We start from the raw sequence: 23,315 nt of genomic DNA on the forward strand, positions 1-23,315 counted from the left end.
GCCTTACACCTTTCCCTGACCCCCAGAAGGCAGAGAAAAAGTGCTATAATGCCACAGATGATCTTGAGCTCACCTACGTGGTAGCCATTTCATTCCAGTGTTTGTTGTGGGATTCCAACACAGCACATCTTATTTTACTAATGAGGTACTGATTAGGTGAGCACCTGAACCAAATCTTATTTAATGAGGAAAAGTATAAAAACCACTACTGTGGTCATCACTATCCTCTTGCAACAGGACCAGTTTGGATGGCAAAAAAACAATGCTACCAGTACCTTAAATATAATTGAAATACAAAAATATCTATTTATCATGCCAAAAGAGTTAAAAAAGAAAAGTTCTGATTGAGAAAAAGAAAGGTGCAATTCTGGCTTTACTAGCAGAAGGATACAGTAAGCGTCAGGTTGCTTCCATCTTCAAAAGACAGCAGTTCATAATGAATAAGGTCAAGCAGCAGACACAGGGTACATCAAAGTTACAGAGGGTGAAAACACTTTCCACTGACCTGGATAATCATCAACTCCTTTGAATGTCACTCAACAATCATAGGATGACATCCCGTAATCTATAAAAAGAATGGCAAATGGCTGATCATTTTGCAGTGGTCTCTTAATTTTTTCCAGTGGTCTGTATGTGTGTGTGTGTATATTTGTGTATGTGTATATATATATATATATATATATATATTGTATCAATATAAATCATGATCTATTCACTTGCCTGCCCTCATTACTAATATGTAATTTTTTTATTAGGCACTTGGCACTTAAATGCAGAAGAGGGCAAAAATATTCAGTTCCATTTCTCTGACTTTGAACTTGAATATATTAATGATGTCGTTGAAGTAAGAGATGGAAGGGGAGATGAATCTTTATTGCTTGGTGAGCACAGCATCTTATCTTAGAGTTCATTATTGAAACTATTTTTATTATGTGGGTCAGATAGGTCTGTTAGTACTAGATAAAGTTGTCTAATTTATCAGTGTCGCTTTGATCATTAGGTTTTCCTGTCAGTACATTTTTCAGCTGTGTTTTCATAGAAAAATTTTTTGCAAGATGTCAGCTGAACCATTTACATGGGCAACCATTTAAAAAGGACACTATTAATTTGTTATTCAAATGGATTTGCTCTAGGAAGAACTGCCTTTTTGATTACTAATTTATCTCTTTATTCAGATGTGTTTACAGGTAAAGAGTCATTTCGGGATGTGTACTCAACCACAAATCACATGACAGTGCACTTTGTAACAAATAAGGAAATAACGAGAAAGGGATTTCTGGCAAATTTTACAACTGGTTATCATCTTGGTTTTCCATGTAAGTCATTTTTAAACAGATAGAAAGTGTGCTAAATTCTCTGAATGTCCACTATATACAGTAGACTGACTTATTTAATGCAAAGTTCGTCTCTTAATTGAGAGCAGAGCTGCCTTTTTTTCTGCTTTTAAAGTTTTACTCTGGCCCTTGGCCTTCCTCTCTTCTTCATGGGTGGGGTTTGAATTGAATTTAGTTTTGTCAACTTTGATTTGCTTGTATGGAATGTTAATTGCTTTTAATAAATTCAGTAAAATAGGAAAAAAAGAGTAGAGCTGCCTGAATTCATCAGGGCATGAATACAGCAAGTCTTCAAATGTGTATAAAGATATAAACATGCATGGTTGTTGCAAAAATACTCTTAGTAGCTTGTTCTATCTCATCTGTGCTTAATTTAAGAATTGGTCCCTATTTTATTAAGTGTTACTCTACTGAAAATGGCTATTCTGAGATGAGTACATACTGTACAATAGGTGTCATAAAGGGATGAACCTGATCTGGGCATGCCTCCATCATGCTGTTAAAAATATGCAGCTAATTTAATATATTTTTAAGTTTTGTTTTACATTCTAAATAGTAGTTTTTCCTAATACATGAGATGTTATTATAATTTTAAATTGAAACTATTATGCAGTGCTTATTTTTTTTTACCAATCTCTATAATACACACAGAGAAATATTAAGCACAGTACATACCCTCTGAGTTTAAACTGTACACTACTTTTTCAAAATTTTTTCAGTGCAGAACTCTTGGTCATAAGAATCACTCAACTTGATATATGTTGGTGACTTACACAGTAATGTAACTGTTTTTTGGCTATTTTTCTGTAAGTTTGCTGAATGACCTTTCATCAGTTGAATTTAATTATAGTAATGGGTTGACTCCTGTTTTCTTTTACATCACTACTACAAGTAATACTATATTACTTGTATTACTATATATTATAGTACTATATGGTTATGAGACATGGACGCTATCCAGTGACCTGAGACGAAGACTGGACTCCTTTGGTACTGTGTCTCTCCGGAAAATCCTTGAGTACCGATGGTTTGACTTTGTGTCGAATGAGCGGTTGCTCATGGAGTCCTGAATGAGGCACATTACCTGCATTGTGAGGGAGCGTCAGTTACGGCACTATGGCGATTCCCTGAGGGTGATCAAGCTCATAAGATCCTCATTGTTGGGGACCCAAGTGGCTGGACCAGACCAAGGTGTCGCCCATGTAACACCTGGCTGCGGCAGATAGAGGGTCATTTCCGAAGGGTGGGACTGGACTGCATATCTGCTTGGGGGGTTGCCAACTGGGAATGCGAGCTGCTTTGTCATGTGGTGGGAGCGGCAACACACTGTACCAGTGCATGCTCCTCAAGTTGACTTGACTTAACTACTACAAGTAAATGTGTTTCGGGCACATTACTCATCAGAAATGTACAATTGATGTTCTGATGGATACTGATGTTTTATACTTTCAATAAAAGTATTAATGACTTGTCTAAACAACAGATTTGTGCTGTGGAGATAAATGTCCAGGTCCAGTTATGTGCATTTCATAACCACCAAGAATTATGTGATATATAAATACGACTGAAATATTGTAATTTGTTTCAGAATCACATACAGTACACACTAGGAAAGTTACTAAACACACAAAAAGAACACTCCATTATTTAAGTTTTTTTATTATTATTAATTTAGTACACTATGCTGTGTGAGGGTCCTACTTCTATAAGTATTGGCAAATTTGCCTCAGTGCACACCATTAAATAACAAGAACTTTGTATCAATATTCTTGAAGGCAAGATACATTGGTGATCAGCTACATGCTGCTGTATGCTTCAAAAAACCCTTTATTTCACAGTCATTTTTCTACATATGTTTAGCCATTTTGTTTATTTTTCAGTAATTATAATAGCACAAAATATGAGTTTATTTGATATTGTCATGGTAGTTAGTTTGCAGCCTTGGCTTTGAATCCTGGCTCAGTCACTTTCTCCATGAAGCTTGTATGTAGTCGTCCTGTCTAGGTGATTTTTTTCCCCCCATCTCTGAAATATACAGACATGTCAACTCTTACTCTCATGCGAGTGAGGAAGAATGAAAAGGGCTGGTTCATGCCTTGCATAACCTGCTGCCAGATTAACTGTGTTCTGCAAAATGTAATTTTCAACATAAACCTCCCTAGTTCTTACTGTCATTATACTGTGCATACATCTTTTTGTAATAAAGTTTTTACATTAAAGTAGGCTAGGAGCTAGGGTCATTAATCTGGTAGTTTATAAGAGAAAATATGATGCAAAAAAGGAGCAGAACACAATTTTCCATTTACTTATCTATTTTATACTTATTAATGAAGGCATGGAACAGTAGTTTTGGTTTTAGCAATGCTGTGTTGAACTTGCATGATCTCTCTGTGTGTACTTGCAGTTTATTAATGTTAATAAACTATTTTGCCATCAAGTTCCTTTATTAGACCTGAAAATTGTTATGAGCTAATTTTGTTGTGCATTTTTTGCTATCAGTTACTATTTTGCTTCCTTTATTATCAATTAATTCTATTTAATTAAAGAAAATTATTTGATGAAATACCATACAAAATGGTTAGTGAAAATTACAACAATGGAATGTGTTGACTGATAATTGGATCTTCTTCTAAGTACATTTATTTCATGTACTTATAATCATCTGCCTTGCTGCAATATAATTTATCAAAATTTCATGTGTTCTTTTGTGTGCTTAGCATTGTCATTCCTAATGCTGGTCATTTATAAACTAACTTCCATTTTTCTCGCAAGGGTCTTGTTCATCAGGCGAATATCAGTGCCTCAGAGGCAAATGCATTTCAATCAGCAGCCACTGTGATGGTTATTTAGATTGTCCAGATGCATCAGATGAAGCTGATTGTGGTAAGCATCTTGTATGTTTTCACTACATATACTTGGGCTGTCTAAAAAGTTATACAACATCAGGTTTACTGATAGTAATTTATTAGAGAATTGTTTGAATTCACTCCTGGGTTAAGTAGATACACTTGTCGTGCTCTTCTATTTCAACTGCTGCTTCACATATCCAGAGTCCTAGTTCTGAGGCATATTTCTGGTTTCTGTCTGTGAAATTCTGTGCATATTCTAAGTCATTTTTTTCTTCAGGTACTCTGATGTTTTCTGAACTAACCAAAAGATATGCATGTTAAGTTACTTTACAATCCTAAATTGTAGTTATATGAATTAAATAGTTACTCCTGAAATGGTTAAGATAGATATCTGCTCATTATAGTGATACTAAGGTAAGCATTTGCAATTCATTCAAGTTAAGAATAGTGTAATTTGTGCTTTTTCCTGAGAAAATGTAGTTTGTATAATAAAATATAAAGTGTTTGTTGAGAATATGGAATAAAGGCTAAGAAAGATGTTACAGACAAAGATAAGGTACAGTCTAAGTAAAAGAATAAAGCAAAATATTGAAACTACAAAAAATGAGGTCAAGAAGGTAAGTTACAGAGATGCAAACTACATTACTAATCACAGACAAATATTTACATCAAGCATGCTACCTCATGTTTTCAGAGGTGGCACAGTGGTTTAATTTTTTAATTTAATGAAAAGCCCTTGTTCACGCATCAGTCTATTTTTTATTTAATTATGCATAGAAGAGTTGATCATAATGTTTTGAACCTGAAACAGAGGGGGTATTCTATAGTGATTGATTTGTTCGTAGCCAAAGTTCACAACATATGTTCTAAAAGATGTTAATTATGAGTTTATTGCATTCATGGTTTATATTGCATGTTTCCTTTTTTCAAATAAAGTCAAGACAATGAGAAAAACTAAATTTAATTGTAATCTTTATATATAATATGCTACCGTGGCTGTTCATTTGTCTGTCCAGAATTTTAAATCACCTGTAGCTCATAAACCGTTTGAACTATTGACCTGAAATTTGGTACATGTATACTATGTGATGTCTACTATCCGCTTTTGGGGTGATGATTTACCTCTAAGGTTATTCCTCTTTTTATTTTTATTTTATTGTACAATCAACTCTCGGCAGCGGGCGGCTGTGTGGCGCATGCATATGGGCGCCGTTCTCATCCCTACTATCTTCGCTGTCACTCCCCTACCTCTGCATATCTTAAATCATTCTTGAGGCAGATTGAAGACTTAGGTTCCAGCTTAAGTGAAAAATTAAGGAAAACATACTAAGTAATAGCAACACAAATTCTGACTTAAACAGTTTTAACACAAAAAGATGGAGAAAGAAGTGAAGATGCAGGCCGCTAGGGTGGAGAAAAGCAAGCGAATCAACCACTGAGCAAATGAATGCTAAATGTACAGAGAAAGAGTATGAAAACTATGGATGCTCAAGTCAAGTGTTTTCACTGCATGTTATTCTGCAGTGCGTCGTTAATGGTGTTACAATATTATTGAATTTCTAATGCAAGGAAACAATACACCTGCACAGATTCTTTCTTGGCCCAGTCAGTGTGTACCAGGACTATTTCCCTTCATCTTACAATCAAAAGATTGACTACAGAATTCTATTGTAGAAAGGTGTTTCTCAGTAATCTAGGGTTTATTAAAGAATAGCCAACAGAAGAAAAAGTGTTGCCACTGTTAAGCAAATTATAATAAAGAATCCAAAAATATTGGACATGAGATAGCAGACATTATAGGAATCAATTTTGGGTCTACTGAATCCATTCATCATGGGCAACTAGACATGAGCAAGGTCTGTCAACATTGCTGGCCTAAAATATTGACTCCAAAAATATAAGCTTCATCCATTGTTTCAAGGAGCTCTTCGAGGCTAATGAATTCAGGCTGGGAAAAATCTAAAAAGCTTTTCATATCTGGTGATAAAATTTGGATACGTCACTATGACACCAAACAACAAAGGAAGCAATGAAATGAATGGTCCAAGATGGTGCTGGCAAGATTATATGAATACTTTTCTTTGATGTTGAGGTTGGAGTCCACATTGATTACATGACTCAATAGATCCAAATAGGTGGTAAATATTATGGTAATTTGCTTTGGCATTTGCAGAAGTTGGGTAAAAGTGATGAGGAATGCTGTATCTATTCCTGTTTTGCTTCAGAAAGCTCCTCCACTCACACTACGTGGGCTGCAGACACTACTTAGTGAAGAAATGGATTAGGAAATATGCCACAACCAGCCTATTCTCCAGACCTGGACTCCTGAAACTACCACTTGCTCCTCAATTTGAAGGATTTCTTACTTATGTGATATATGCTATGCAAATAATGAAGTCAAGAAGTAAATTAGCCTAGAGGTTCACATACTTTTTCCAACCTGAACTAAGAATGTATACACAATATGTTCAGTATTAACAAGAAGATATTTGATTTTTTTATTAGATATTTGTTGATTAGATAGTGTTGTGCTGTGAAATTTTGCATACAAGTTGATAAATATTTTGTATGTCTTTATTTGTAACTTAGACAAAGCAATGTAATATTAGTTTTATACATTATCTATACTAATAAAAGGCAAAGCCCTCACTCACTCACTCACTCACTCACTCACTCACTCACTCACTCATCACTAATTCTCCAACTTCCCGTGTAGGTGGAAGGCTGAAATTTGGCAGGCTCATTCCTTACAGCTTACTTACAAAAGTTAGGCAGGTTTCATTTCGAAATTCAAAGCGTAAGGGTCATAACTGGAACCTATTTTTTGTCCATATACTGTAATGGACTGTAGCTCGCTGGCCGTGGGAGGCGGGGTTGCGTATCGCGTCATCACGCCTCCCACGTAATCACGTGAACTGACTGTGAAGGAGAAAGGATGGCCTTATATGGCGTTCGTTTATAAAACAGCGGACAGGCTGTGTAAAGGCAGCTTCACAAAAAAACAGATCCTTAACAAATTGTTATTGGTATATTTTCCCTCAATTTAAAAAGGTTTTCTTTTCTTCTTAATTAAAATTTAAAAGCAATACTTCACCGCTGCAAAGCCCCTCTAGCACTGACGTCCGAGGTTCGATTCCCGTAAGGGAGTGCAGTGAGTGTTTATGCCTGATGAGCCAAGAATTAGGGCGAAACATGTATCGCATACTCTTTGCATTATTTCACAGTAAACTATTTTCAACCATTCTATGACCTGCTTCTCACAAATGAAGGCACCGTGGCTGATGTTAGCTGACTTGCTGGCCAACCATAAGCGTTACCTGGTAGGAAACCACCCATACAATCAGATTGTGATTCAGACTACGAATGCCGTGAATGTAATTACCCCGATCTACATGCTGTCAAATAAACGAACCACACGCCGTGGCGCAATGTTAGGGGCTTCGCCTGAGTGTGTATGCCTGATGAGCCAAGAATTAGGGCGAAACACGTGTCGTGTACTCTTTGCATTATTTGACAGTAAACTATTTTCAACCATTCTATGATCTGCTTCTCACAACTGAAGGCACCGTGGCTGATGTTAGCTGACTTGCTGGCCAACCATAAGCGTTACCTGGTAGGTAACCACCCACTCACTGCACTCCCTTACGGGAATCGAGCCTCTGACTACAGCGCTAGAGGCGAAGCCCCTAAAATTGCGCCACGGCGTGTGGTTCGTTTATTTGACAGCATGTTGATCGGGGTAATTACATTCACGGCATTCGTAGTCTGAATCACAATCTGATTGTATGGGTGGTTACCTACCAGGTAACGCTTATGGTTGGCCAGCAAGTCAGCTCGAAGTGTTCACTCGTGTGAAGGCAGCTTCACAAAAAAACAGATCCTTAGCAAATTGTTATTGGTATATTTTCCCTCAATTTAAAAAGGTTTTCTTTTCTACTTAATAAAAATTTAAAAGCAGTACTTCGCTGGTGCGAAGCACAAGGATTTGAGCGACTGACGCATACAGACATATTCATGAGTGCAGGTACTTCAGAAAGAAAGCACCGTGTGAACCTAAAGTTTAAATTAAGTTCATAGACCTACAAAGGGTTGCCATTGATTTGAGGCAAGATTGCTTTTCTCCTGTACAACTATACGTTGCATTCTTAACAGTAAGCTTGCACGGCTTGGTCATATTACAACCGGAGTGCTGAACTGACAACTTGGTATACAAACAGAACTATAACAATTGTAAAAAAAGAAAAAAAAAAAAAGCGAAGAACCCGTGGATTAAATAAAAAGGCTCCTTCCTTGGCGAATAAAGGAAAAAGGAAGACCTTATATGGCGTTCATTTATAAAACTGCGGAAAAGCTGTGTTAAGGCTGCTTTACAAAAAAACAGATCCTTAACAAATTGTTATTGGTATATTTTCCCTCAATTTAAAAAGGTTTTCTTTTCTTCTTAATAAAAATTTAAAAGCAGTACTTCGCGGGGATTTAGATATAGATATATAGATATAGATATATATATATATAGAAAGATAGATATAGATATATATATATATATAGATATAGATATAGATATAGATATAGATATATAGATATAGATATATATAGATATAGATATATATATGTATGTTTGTCTATATATATATGTAGATATGTATATATATATGTGTATATATATATGTAGATATGTATATATATATGTAGATATGTAAATATGTATATATATATGTCTGTATGTGTATATATATATATATATGTGTGTGTGTGTATGTATGTATGTATGTGTGTATATATGTATGTGTATGTATGTATGTGTATATGTATATATGTATGTGTGTGTGTATGTATGTGTGTATATGTATGTGTATATATATGTTGATATGTGTATATATATATATATATGTATATATATGTGGATGTGTATATGTATATATATATATATGTATATATGTATATATATATGTATATGTAGATATGTGTATATGTAGATATATATGTATATGTAGATATGTGTATATGTAGATATGTATATATATGTATATATATTTATGTATATATATGTTTACATAACCTCTTTAACACACTACTTCTCCGCTGCGAAGCGCGGGTATTTTGCTAGTTGATAATAACAGCAATGGTTTAAGAATCCCTTCCCCCCTTTTAGGAGTGAATCTTTGTAATTTTACAACAGGGTTGGGGGAAGTGCCTCAAACTCAGGAAAGCCAGGGTGCCTAACTGCCAAGCTTTACCTTAACATATGGATTGGAGGGCAGGTGTGAAGGTGTTCTGTCCCCCCATTGGTCTGAACTTGCTTGTATCAGAAGCCTTTAAGTACCATGGAACCCTATTGGCTCTAGGGGTTGGACAGAAAACCTATAAATTTTCTTGCTTTGCCTCACCCTCTCTCTTTTACCAAACTGATGAAAGACCATCTCACACCATGAACTGAAAAGGACAACACAGTGAAGAGCACAGCTCGGCAGCCATATTGAGACAGCCATGCGGCCTGTTCAGAAGAAAGCTGACCACAAATGATGCCTTAACTAGAGACATTTTAAGTAATTAACAAGTCTGTGTGTCGCCTGAAACTACACATCACCATTTCTCAGGTTGTGTGGTTGCTAATATTCAAATGTACTTTGCGTTTTTTTTTATTATTTATGAATATTATCAATAATACATTGTTTAAATTGTAACTTAACTCCTGCTTGTCTTTTACTACACCTAATTGCCTGAGGTTATAGATGTAGAAGGGAAGGTGAGGAGAAGTTATATGGTACAATACCTTATAAAAAGTGTTAAGTCTGTGAGATTTCAGGCATTCTGACAAAAGCGACATATTAATAATACAAAAGGGGAAAGTAGAGTAATATATTACTCTACCAAGACAAAACAGATAGTGATAGTCTATTATTGTGACTATTATTGTGAGTTCAGGCAACATTTTTATGATACAGAAGCCCAAGTGAATCCAGAGGGTTCACAACCTTTTTCTTGCAACTGTAGTGCTAATCTGTCTGACTGGAGGTCATTAAAACATATTATGTGGATTAAAACCTTTGCAATTTTATATTTAAGTGGCAGAATAGTTATCTCTAAGCTCCAAAGTTTAATGATTAGTTCATCAGAATACTTATTTCAAACACTTTTAGGTGTTACCTTTTCTTCAAAAAGCATAGCTGAGACTCATCACTCATCTTGTGCCTGGGAATTTTCTTGTGAGGTGGTGGAAAAAGTTGCTAAAGATAAGATAATCTGGTCTGTCCAACTCTGTATGTTGCCACTGCCACCATCATCTGGTTGTGAAGTGAGCTTTCTTTGTCTAAGCAATTTTTAAAGTATATTAGTAACTAGCAAAATACCCGCGCTTCGCAGCGGAGAAGTAGTATGTTAAAGAGGTTATGTAAACATATATATACATATACATATATACATATATATACATATCTACATATACACATATCTACATATACATATATATACATATATATATATATATATACATACAGTATACACATCCACATATATATACATATATATATACACAAATCAATATATATATATATATATATATATATATATATATATATATATATATATATATATATATACACATACATATACACACATATATACACACACACATATACATATATACATATACACATACATAAATACACATACATATATATACACACATACATACATACATACACACATATATATATACACACATACAGACACATATATATACATATACATATTTACATATCTACATATATATATACATATCTACATATATATACACATATATATGTACATATCTACATATATATACACACATATATATATATATATATATATATACACATATCTACATATATATATATATATATATATTGTGGCACGCGGCTGGGGGTGGTGCCCAGCCGGGACGCCCAGGAGGACAGGAGGAGGGCTCATTCCTCCTCCGGACCACGAGGGGGCGGCCGCTCTGGTTCCTTTGAGGGCCACGGGTGCAGGGCTTGGAAGCCCAACCTTGTAGGGGCCCGTGGTCTCCGCCAGGGGGCGCCCCCATGCCTGAAGGACCCGGAACCCCAACACTTCCGCCACACCAGGAAGTGCTGGGGGGAAGAAGATTGGGAGCACCTGGAGGGCTTCCGGGAATACAGCCGACACTTCCGCCACACAGGGGAGTGTCTTAGGAGTGTCGGGAAGCACCTGGAGCCCATCCGGGCACTTATAAAAGGGGCTGCCTCCCTGCAAAGGAGGACTGGAGTCGGGTGAGGAGTGGACAAGGTTTTGGAGGCAGGAGAGAGGAGGTGGCCTGACGAGAAGGCAGAGAGTGAGAGCCTGGACTTTGGGGGAGATTGGTGCTGGAGGCACTGGGTTTGTGCACTTTATTGAACTGTATATTATGTACAATAAATGTGTGGTGGACTTGAATATGGTGTCCGTCTGTCTGTGTCCGGGCAGCGTATGACAATATATATATATATATATATAGCCATACATATATACATACATACATTCACATATATATATATATATACATATCTACATATATATATATATATATATATATATATATATATATATATATAAATATATATAGCCAAATCCCCGCGCTTCGCAGCAGCGAAGTACTGCTTTTAAATTTTTATTAAGAAAAAAAGAAAACCTTTTTAAATTGAGGGAAAATATACCAATAACAATTTGTTAAGGATCTGTTTTTTTGTGAAGCTGCCTTTACACAGCCTCTCCATTGTTTTATAAACGAACGCCATATAAGGCCTTCCTTTCTTCTTGCTTAGCGGTTCTGTATTGTTTTATTGTTCGTTTATTACGATTGTTATAGTTATTGTGTAGCTATTTGAGACTCACTTCTCTGTTCAGGTACCCATTTCCTTTATGTAGTCCGTGGATTCTCCGCTATTTTTTGTTCGTTTATTACGATTATAGTTATTTATTGATTCCCTTCTTTAGCTGACTGCCTGCTCATATAAGGCGCTCTGCTGTTTTTTTGTGAAGCAGCCTTTACACAGCTTATCCGCTGTTTTATAAACAAACGCCATTTAAGGTCATCCTTTTTACTTGCTTCGCCAAGGAAGCAGCCTTTTTATTTAATCCACAGGTTCTCTGCTGTTTTATTGTTCGTTTATTACGATTGTTATAGTTCTCTTTGTATACCACGTTGTCAGTTCAGCACTCCGGTTGTAATATGACCAAGCCGTGCAAGCTTACTGTTGAGAATGCAACGCATAGTTGTACAGGAGAAAAACAATCTTGCCTCAAATCAATGGCAACCTTTTGTAGGTGTATGAACTTAATTTAAACTTTAGGTGTACACGGTGCTTTGTTTCCGAAGTACGTGCACTCATGAAAATGTCTGTATGCGTTAGTCGCTTCATATACTTTTCCTACATTATCAATTGTGTAATGTGTTTTTTGAACAGGTTTGATTCATCGAAGTGATCATTCGTGCTGCGTTCAGTCATTTCACATGAGCCGCTCTCTTGTGTGATGTTGCGATGTCCACGGCTTTATTTAATGTTAGCTAAGACCCGGCACTTAAATGTTTCTCGCTACAGCAATTTTAACTCCGTTACAAAGTGATCCAAGGTCTCGTTTATACCTCGTGTCTTCTCATTAAACTTGTATGTCGCGAATATGGTATTGCAAACGGCAGCGGGAGCGTTTCTATAAACTTAATTTAAACTTACGGTTTACACCGTGCTTTGTTTCCGCAGTAGCTGCACTTATGAATATGCTTGTATGCGTCACTCGCTCGCTTCTTATTCCTTCGCTGCCTTCTCAATTGTGTAATGAATGTTTTCTTCAGCGTTCTTTGGGAATTCTTCCTTGTTTTGTACGTACTGCGCTCACAGTCAGTTCACGTGATTACGTGGGAGGCGTGATGACGCGATACGCAACTCCGCCTCCCACGGCCATCGAGCTGCAGTCCATTACAGTATATGGCCAAAAAACAGGTTCCAATTATGACCGTTACGCGTAGAATTTCAAAATGAAACCTGCCTAACTTTTGTAAGTAAGCTGTAAGGAATGAGCCTGCCAAATTTCAGCCTTCCACCTACACGGGAAGTTGGACAATTAGTGATGAGTGAGTCAGTCAGTCAGTGAGTGAGTGAGTGAGTGAGTGAGTCAGTGAGGGCTTTGCCTTTTATTAGTATAGATTTTTACAATAAGCATTCCAAAGAAATGTTGTCCATCCTGTGTGTTTAGTAGTTGCTGCAAGCAAACCAATTCACTTTGTTTTAATTGATCTTTCCACCAAATATTATAATAAGCACTATTAAAGCAACACACATCTGTTTCAGAAGTATAACAGTTCTTCAACAAGCAACAGCTGACAAATTCAGTAAATGTTTAAGATGCATTTGATAGCTGCTTTGAAATGTATATTTGTTTTTTGGCATGTTAGCTGAAATGGGTTGCTATCAGTGTTAAAAGTCTTAATCTTCAAATGTATTAATTGTTATGAATCTGAAAGGCTGCTGATTTCATGACATACTGACATTTTCATTATTATTTTGTCATTTGTTTTTATTTTTAGTGAGCCTCCTCAATGGTACTCAGGTAACAGACGGCCAAATGCAGATGATGGTTAAGCATGAATGGTACAGAGTCTGTGCAGAAACATGGGCTCCTCAACTATCTAATTTCTTTTGTCAATATTTAGGTTATGGGTAAGATACTCCTCATTTTATATATTTACTAAATGTATAAACTGCAAAAGATTGTAATCTTTCTTTGACTATTTGGGGAAAAACAAATTAAACACATATACATTTGTATCTTTAAATAAAGATCAGTATCAGGTGTTGAAGAAGAATTGCAGTGGTTGGTTAGTTAGCAGGTAGTGTTGCCACCTCCTATTGCTTGAACAGTAGGTTAACTCTTAGTTGGGGCACCTCTCGACTGCTCAAGTGGATTTCATTCTTGGACTCCTGCATTTTTCCACAAATCAAAAGAGCTTGGTTTGGCTATTTATGGTTCTTAAACTGGCCCATTGTGAGTGAATATGGGTGTGTGCTTCTGGGTGTGTTGGGATGGACTGTGGCTCCTGTCCAATTCAGTGATGGAAAAAATGATTGATGGAATAAAAAAACAGTTTGAAAAACAATCTTTTGTGACGCGTGAGGCACTGTCTTGCTCCCCAAAACTCAAGGCTGAGTCTCAGTACTTTAGCAAAACCAGCTTTATTCAACATGAAACAGGAACAGCACAGTTATTTATTGTAGAGGGATCTACCACTCTCCTATACACAGACTCAGCAGTCAGGCAGGGTCATGGCCAGGTTAATGGCCAAGTAATACAGTTCCCTGCATTTATAATGTTCCTTGCATCACCCATCAACGACAGGCACCTATAGCGCGACTGCGATCGACTCAGATTTGCTTCCACTGCAAGCCGCTGCAGCGCTGTCAGCCTGCGGTTGCCCTGGCAACAGATAAGCAGTCTTCCACAGACTCGGCGATCGCGCTTCGGGATGCTCTTCAGTGTGTCGTCCTATTGGGGGGATTCCCAAAAGAGTTTAGAAACCTCACATTTTTTTATTCAGTATATGTGATTGAAACTTGTGGTTAGATAATGGTAGACAAAAGAAAAAAAGTCCACACACTATTATAAATTCCCTTTAATTTCTACTAACATTTCTACTGGAGTATACTCCAGTTCAGCAGGTACTTCTACCTTTCTGTCTTATGGAAGTGCTTAAATATTCCTCTGAGGATTTTCTCTGTTGGAGGGAGGACAAGATGCCAATTTTATCCTCTGGTGCTGCATCAATACTGGTATCTTAGCATTGTTATCCACAGAGGAGTGGAGCAGATTTCACTTAATGAAAACATTGTTGTCTTGTTTCATTCCAGTCATCTTTTCAAACCATTGGTATTGGCAGAAAGTGTGCAAAATGCATGTTACCTCTATTGCTATGGAGTAAATAATACAGTATTACTACCTGTGCCGTTGTGTGCTGAAATGATTGACCGAGCTTTGCCGATCTGCAATTTCAGTTGAATTAAAATCACTCTGCTTAATGCCTGTTCTTTAAACGAGAAGGCTGAAGTTATTAGTGACTTTATCATTTGCAATTCTGTCAAAATTATGAGACATGGCAGCACTCTGCTGCTAGCGTCTCGCTTACACCAAGCCCTGAGAACATTCTATGCCAAATTTGAGGGAACTACATTGGGTCCCCATTGAATCTAGTATTCACTATAACATACTTCTTTTAGCTTTCAAAGCCTTAAACGACCAAGCTTTCTCTGATCTTTTACACCTGTATTAGCCTGCTTGCCAACTCCATATTTATCAATCCTAGTACTAGGAAGAGAACTATGGGTGAAAGCAATCTGTTTCTCAGCTCCAACCCGGTGGAATGTTCTTTCTCAGAAGCTCTATGAAGTCGCCAGTTTTTAAAAACTGATGTATCTATTTGTTAAATCTTACGTACTGTATAGCGTTTTTTTATTCTTTTCTACTGTCCTTATGAATTTTAACATATTTTGCTATGCTTTATACTGCTTCCTTGGGCTGTAAGAGGCATGTTATATATAAAATATATTATCATTTTTGTCATCATTCAAAGTATTTTCTGGGATAATCCTCTTGTATTTCAGGCATGGGCCAAGACATAGGGCAGTTTTATGTGATGTGCAAATGATAAGTTTTATGGAATTGTGTTTGTTTCCTTACAATGTGACATGCGCGTTTAAAATGGCAGCTTTCTGTCATTTTAAATATGTGATTTGGTTTGTATGTAATATCTGTAGACTTTTGTGTAGAGTATGTAGGGTGACACCTGGGGTGTATACAGCAAGGTACAGTGATCATCTTGTCCATTTTCCACAAGCAGCATATTTCTTCTATCAGTTGTTGTTGTTATTATTATTACTTGTGTGATAAAAATGATTAATTATTCATTTTGTTTTTAAAGTATGAGATTTTATCGATCATTTAAGTTATTTTAACCCAACAATATAAATCAAGACAATTTTATTTACTGTATTTGTCAATATTTGTAGAAAGTTATGTCACAAACAAAACAATACTGAAGTTCTCTTATGTGGATGCAATTTGGTCACAGATAATTCTTTTCTTTTACCTGGTATCATTGTTACCATATATTAAAATGTAGCTGTTGAAAAAGTGTCATCCTTTACTATTAATACCCATCTTTAACTACCATACTATTGATTGTTCTTAGTCAACACCTTAACTCTTAGGCCTTAAATAGTGTCATATCTTACTAAATTAGGGTTAGGGTTAGGAAGCTCCGGATTGCAATGGAAAAGATCCTCAGGGACTGCTGCATCCTGCTGATCACGGAGACGTGGCTAAACACTAGAATTACCAGAGCCTATGAAAAAACTCATAGATCCGTCCCACCTTAAATCGCTTCTCACCTCTCCATCAGCGTCTTTTGTCCTATATATGTGTCGATAAGCAGCAAGCAGCCTGCTATCACATCCCCCCACTGCCGCACAGTTTTCTCAGCTCAAGTCTGTTTACCTGCGTGCCAGTTGCTTAAAGTTGTATAGAGTGAGAAGTCTAGCAAAATGACACCTTTTATAAATACTATGTGGTTATTTGGAACACATGCATTTCATGTGTGTTCCGTGTCTACAACAATCTATATAAACACATCGTTAAAACAGAAACGTTTTTCATGTTTTAGTAATAATTGACAAAATGTAGACATGAAGTTTTTAATGTGTGAAGCCTGAAGTCCAAATATCAAATAAACACTTTTCACAAAAGGTACAAATATAGCAGAACAAATGCGCTTATATTCAAGAATATAACTGCAGAAAAAGAACCCACATTAGGGTGCAACATTCACACCCCTTTGATACGATCGCTTCGGTGGTGCAATGGTAACAACTGTTGATTGGTAATCCAAACTTCACAGGTTCGACTCTGGACGACTCTGGAAGTGAGCTGCTCTTATTCTTACTATCTTAGAATAAAAACATACATTTGATTTGAGTCTGTAACAGCTGATGTAAATTTACACAAACATCAGACAGGCCTAAACCCCTAGCACACCTTGGCCAGTCTGATCACATGTCCCTGCTTCTGATCCCTGAATATACCCCCCTCAGGAAACAAGCTCCCACTATGACCAGGACTGTTACCATATGGCCCGAGGAGGCCTACTAACAGTTGCAGGACTGCTTCCAGAGAACCAATTGGGAGGTTTTCGAACACCAAAACCTGGGGAACCACACTACGTCAGTCCTGGATTACATCAGGTTCTGCACAGACAATGTCACCAGGGACAGATGCATAAGGATTTATCCTAACAGGAAGTACTGGATGACGAGGTATGTCCAGAGTCTGCTGAAAGCCAGGAATACTGCTTTCAGGTCTGGGGATGGGGCTCTTTACATTGTAGCCAGAGCGAACCTGAAGAGAGACATCCGAGAGGCCAAGGCAGCGTACAGAAGAAGGATAGAGGACCATCTGAGGAGCAGCACCACCAGGCAGGTGTGGCAGAGTGTCTAGCACATCACCTGCTACAAATCCAGCAACTCCTTGGCCGCTGAGGGAGACGCTTCTCTGGCAGAGGAGCTGAACATCTTCTTTGCCCACTTTGAGGCGACACCAACAGCAGCTCCATCACAGCCGCCTGTTCATAACAGCAACATACTCATGGTGGAAGAGTGTGAGGTGAGGCGGGTGATGAGGAAGTTGAACCCGAGGAAGGCTGCAGGACCCGACGCTGTGGCTGGATGGGTGCTGAAAGACTGTGTAGATTAACTGGCCGGGATCTTCACTAGGATTTTCAACCACTCCCTGTCCCAAGCCACTGTCCCATCCTGCCTCAAGTCCTCAATCATTGTTCTGCTGCCGAAAAAATCCATCACCAACAGTCTGAATGATTTCCGCCCAGTGTCACTCACATCTGTCATCATGAAGTGCTTTGAGAAACTGGTGCGGAGTCATATCATCACCTGCCTGCCAGCAGACCTGGACCCTTTTCAATTTGCTTCCAAAGCAAAGAGATCCACGGAGGACGCTGTGGCCACAGCCCTTCATGCTGCCCTGACCCACCTAGAGCAGCAGAGGAGTTATGCCAGACTGCTCCTTGTGGACTTCAGCTCGGCGTTTTAATACTATCCTCCCACAATGACTGGTGTCGAAACTGGTAGATCTGGGAATTCCATCACTCACGTGCAGTTGGATACTGGACTTCCTGTCTGGTTGCTTCCAGAGGGTCAGACTGGGTCCCCACACCTCCACTGCTCTCAGCCTCAACACCGGGACGCCGCAGGGTTGTGTGCTCAGCCCGCTCCTCTACACCCTCTACACATATGACTGTGTCCCCACTCACCATAGCAACAAGATCATAAAGTTTGCAGATGACACAATGGTGGTCGGACTCATCTCGGGCAAGGAGGGTGAGCTGGCATACGGGGACGAGGTGGAGCGCCTGTCAGAGTGGTGCAGAGTCAATAACCTGCTCCTCAACACCTCAAAAACGAAGGAGCTTGTTATTAACTTTAGAAAAAACCAAACTGACATCCAGCCACTCATCACTGGCGGGGCCTGTGTGAAGAGGGTCCCGGTGTTCAGGTTTCTGGGCATTGAGCTGGAGGATGATTTGACCTGGAGCGCCAACACCAAGGAGCTGCTGAAGAAGGAGACTATTTTCTGAGAATCCTCAGAAAGAACCATCTCCCCAAAAATCTGCTCCTTGCCTTTTATCATTGTTCCATCGAGAGTGTGCTCAAGTACGGACTGTGTGTGTGGTACGGCAGCTGCACTTCCTCAGAAAGGAAAGTGCTCCACAGGGTCGTCAGCACAGCGGAGAGAACAATTGGTTGTACCCTCCCCGCTGTGGAACAAATCTACACCTCCTGATGCCGCAAAAAAGCAATAGACATTTCACAGGATTCATCACATCCCGGTCATTGCCTTTTCTAGCTTTTGCCATCAGGCAAGAGATACAGAGCAATGAAAACCAGCACAAACAGCCTTAAAAACAGCTTTTATCCAAAAGCAATCATGGCCCTGAACTCAGAATAAAACTGCTCCATATCATTCTCCCAATGAGCAATATAGACCTTAAGTCAACCAGTGAAATTTGTATATATAACAAGTGCAATTCTGTATATATTTTGTAAAGTACTTTTATTACTATTCAGTTTGTTATTACTGTATTTTCTCTCTTCTTGTCTTTTTAATTCTGATGCCTCACACTGAGTCAACTGCATCTTCAGTTTCATTGTTCCTTTGTGACAATGACAATATCTATCTATCTATCTATCTATCTATCTATCTATCTATCTATCTATCTATCTATCTATCTATCTATCTATCTATCTATCTATCTATCTATCTATCTATCTATCTATCTATCTATCTATCTATCTATCTAAATACAATTAACTAGTTAAACATTATAATATGGTTTGTGACTACAGAAAGAAGCAGACAAGACGAAACACTGGAGCACCAAATGGTGAACCCTACATAATTTGGAACTTTAGGAGGGATAAAAAAGGTTTTGCAAAATAAACAGCCAGGCTGTTTAGTGACATTTTCATGACGAACAAGTTTTGGTGGTGATGCCCTGTTTGAGGAGTCCTGGCAGGAAGAAGTGGATTTTAGGTCTTCAGAACCGGAGGTGATGTCAGCAGGCTTCAAGTCAATGATCTTCTAGTCTGCGGGTGGAAGGAAAGGAGAGGCATTAAATAACAACTTCAACCCTCCGCTCGGGGTGGAATTACCATAGAATAAGCTTTGAAGTTGTGTTCCATTCACACGAGTGTGACAGCTTATTCTAATTTACAGATACATTACTTTTTATGTTGACACTTGGTAAAATATTTTTCCAACTTATAACAAAATATATGTTTTATTATATATTGGGGCGGCACGGTGGCACAGTGGTAGTGTTGCTGCCTCGCAGTTAGGAGACCTGGGTTTGCTTCCCAGGTCCTCCCTGCGTGGAGTTTGCATGTTCTCCCTGTGTCTGCGTGGGTTTTCTCCGGGTACTCCGGTTTTCTCTCACAGTCCAAAGACATGCAGGTTAGGTGCATTGGTGATCCTAAATTGTCCCTAGCGTGTGCTTGGTGTGTGTGTCCTGTGTGGGTTGGCGCCCTGCATGGGATTGGTTCAGCGGGTTGGAAAATGGATGGATGGATTATATATTATTTTGAGTGTTACAAACATGTATAAACAGAAGCAAAAGGCAATTTGTTTATACATTGGTAGTTTCTGAATAAATCTATGGCAGTTTTGCAAATTTACACCAGATGGCAGAATTGGACCAGAATATTTTTTACTGAATTCTGTGGGTGAAAAAATACATTCTTTTTGGACCATCATTTGCATATACAGTTAGTTTTAATATGTCATTTGTATTAAATAGTAACTAATGATTGATTGATTTGACAATTATTTATTTATGAGTGACAAAATGACAAAAATAGCATTGTTACCTCAAAACTCTAGTACTCATTGTCTTTTTCCATTGGTACATGATTAAGGTTTAGGATGCTTTTAATTATGAGCAGGATGACATTGGTAAGAAAACCAGTTCACTAATTGATAACAATTACTTATTAGCAGAATGAAAATGTGCACCTGATAATTCCAAGATCCCAATCTGTATGACCATGAATTGGACTAAGCAAGTTGGTAAATGGATAGATATTTCAAAACAAAAATTCTGTAAATGCATATCTGCTGAACCATGAAAAATTGAGCAGAAGCAGTACTTCTAAAGAGGAAGCAAGTGTATTTTTAATTCTTGTTGCCATACTAATTAGCAACTTGGACACACAAATACAGTGGAACCTCGGTTCACGACCATAATTCGTTCCAAACCGATGGTCGTAAACCGATTTGGTCGTGAACCGAACCAATTTCCCCCATAGGATTGTATGTAAATACAATTAATCCATTCCAGACCGTACAAACTGTATGTAAATATATTTTTTTAAAGATTTTTAAGCACAAATATAGCTAATTACTCCATAGAATGCACAGTGTAATAGTAAACTAATGTAAAAACATTGAATAACACTGACACAAACACCCAGGCTCCCTGCTCAGCTGCACGAGCAGGCTCGCTCGCTCTCAGCTGCACGTGCCGTCTCTCTCTCTCTCTCAGCAGCACGCGAGGACGCTCTCTCTCTCTCTCTGTAACATTGCAGCAGTTCGTGCTATAGCCTTGCAACCAATCGCTGTATAAACACTTTCTTTTAATGAATTTTAAGCACAGGGGGAAACAAAAAGGAACATTTGAACAAATCTGAACTTTATTTAAAAACCAACCACAAGCAACCAAGAAAGTAACATTTACAGGAGTTCGCGCTATAGCCTTGTAACCGATTGCTGTATAAACACTTACAGTTTTGAGGAAGAGTCTGGCTCTGCGATGGAGGGATGTTTTCCTTCAGGTGTTTTCTCTATTGTGATTTCTTGGGTTTCTGGTGTTTTTAGTTGTTTAGCTGGTGGGAGCGAAAGCCTTGTGCAGCCATACCAAAAATAAAGTCCTTGTGACCCAACCCTTCATGTTTGCCCTCCACATCACTGGCAGTCTGGCTTTGTTTACATTGTGCTGCTTGAAAGCACGAGGGTTCTCAAATTGGTAAATGAGTAAACTGGTAAACAGTTTTTCCACATCTTCCAGCACTTGAGGCATCTGCCTGGTTAACGCTGTAACTCCTTTTGCAACATCAGCTGCTTTAATAGATTCTTTCTGCTTTAGAATAGTCGAAATCGTAGGTTTTGACTTCTTGTACTCGGCGGCAAGAACAGTAACACGAACGCCACGTTCATACTTTTCAATAATTTCTTTCTTTACATCGATTTCAATTTTCTGCAAAACTTTCTTCTCACCGCTCTTCACTTGCTTAGAAGCCATGGTTAACTGCAAAAGCACACGAAATACTGCAGAGCACAAAGAGTTCACAGGTAAAGCACGCACGTCTGACTGAGAACAATGAACAGGGAGAGGCTGAACATGTGCTTAAATACAGTAATCGGCGCATACGAACCGGAAGGGAAATGAAATACAGCACAAAGAGTTCACAGCGAAAGCACACGCGCACGTGCAAGCACGCATATCTGACCGAGAACAATGTAACACGTGCGGAAATCATCAGCGCGCACAAACCGAAAGGGAAACTGGCTTGTTTGTGTACCGAGTGTGTGGTCGTGAACCGAGGCAAAAGTTTGGCGAACTTTTTGGTCATAAACCGAATTGTACGTGTACCAAAACATTTGTGAACCGAGGTTCCACTGTACTTGGCAAATAAATGATCACAACACCAGAGCAACTAAACATGGATTTTGGGAATGATTGAATTACAAGGCAGTGGAGAAGGGTGTGGGGGAGTTGGGGGTTATATCATTCGACATTTTCAACAGAAAAGATCTACTTCTATATTTTCTTAAGCATTTGGGGTCTGGACTGGGGTTTGCTCTCTAAGATTAAAGAAATTGAACTTATTCAGTTTAAAAAAAAATGGATCTTAAGAGGTTATACGTTTAAAGCCTTGAAGAGAATTAGTACAGTGGATCCCAGCTGTTTAAAACACTTTCAAATCTGTTCTTAAAATAAGAACACAGGGGCACCTATTAAAGCTGATTAAAGTTTAACAACAATTTTAAGTTTTATGAAATAAGTAAAAAATTTAGGGACCTTGCTTTGTTACTCCGAATGGCTGGTTCCTGTCAAAATTCAGACTTATGATCTTTCCACGTTGTTCTGGATCTACACCCGTATCTCTTTTCTGAGGGCTGTGCCTGAAACCTATCACAGGAAACACAGAGCTATCATAATCCTAGAAAATCCAAGAAAAACCAAAACAAATGTAGACTTTGTGTGTTTTTATGTATTTTCTTTATGTGCCATATTAAGAGTGACAGAAGATGCACTATATTAAAAACCACAGCATTTTAATATTGATTTAGATAGATAGATACTTTATTAATCCCAAGGGGAAATTCATATACTCCAGCAGCAGAATACTGATAAAAAACAATATTAAATTAAAGAGTGATAACAATGCAGGTATACAGACAGTAACTTTGTATAATGTTAACGTTTACCTCCCCGGGTGGAATTGAAGAGTCGTATAGTGTAGGGGAGGAACAATCTCCT

General features: G+C 38.1%; 1 protein-coding gene across 1 annotated transcript in view; it reads left to right on the plus strand.

Moving 5' to 3' along the window:
- Positions 1-23,315, plus strand: part of tmprss15 (transmembrane serine protease 15) — a 159,572-nt gene that overhangs the window by 91,498 nt on the left and 44,759 nt on the right. The window contains exons 15-18 of the mRNA XM_051926620.1: positions 756-881; positions 1,176-1,316; positions 4,107-4,217; positions 13,746-13,878. Of these exons, the coding sequence (XP_051782580.1) occupies positions 756-881; positions 1,176-1,316; positions 4,107-4,217; positions 13,746-13,878 (511 nt within the window). The remainder of the gene's footprint in view (positions 1-755; positions 882-1,175; positions 1,317-4,106; positions 4,218-13,745; positions 13,879-23,315) is intronic.

Source organism: Erpetoichthys calabaricus, chromosome 4 (assembly GCF_900747795.2).
Source record: "Erpetoichthys calabaricus chromosome 4, fErpCal1.3, whole genome shotgun sequence".
Taxonomy (NCBI): Eukaryota; Metazoa; Chordata; class Cladistia; order Polypteriformes; family Polypteridae; genus Erpetoichthys; species Erpetoichthys calabaricus.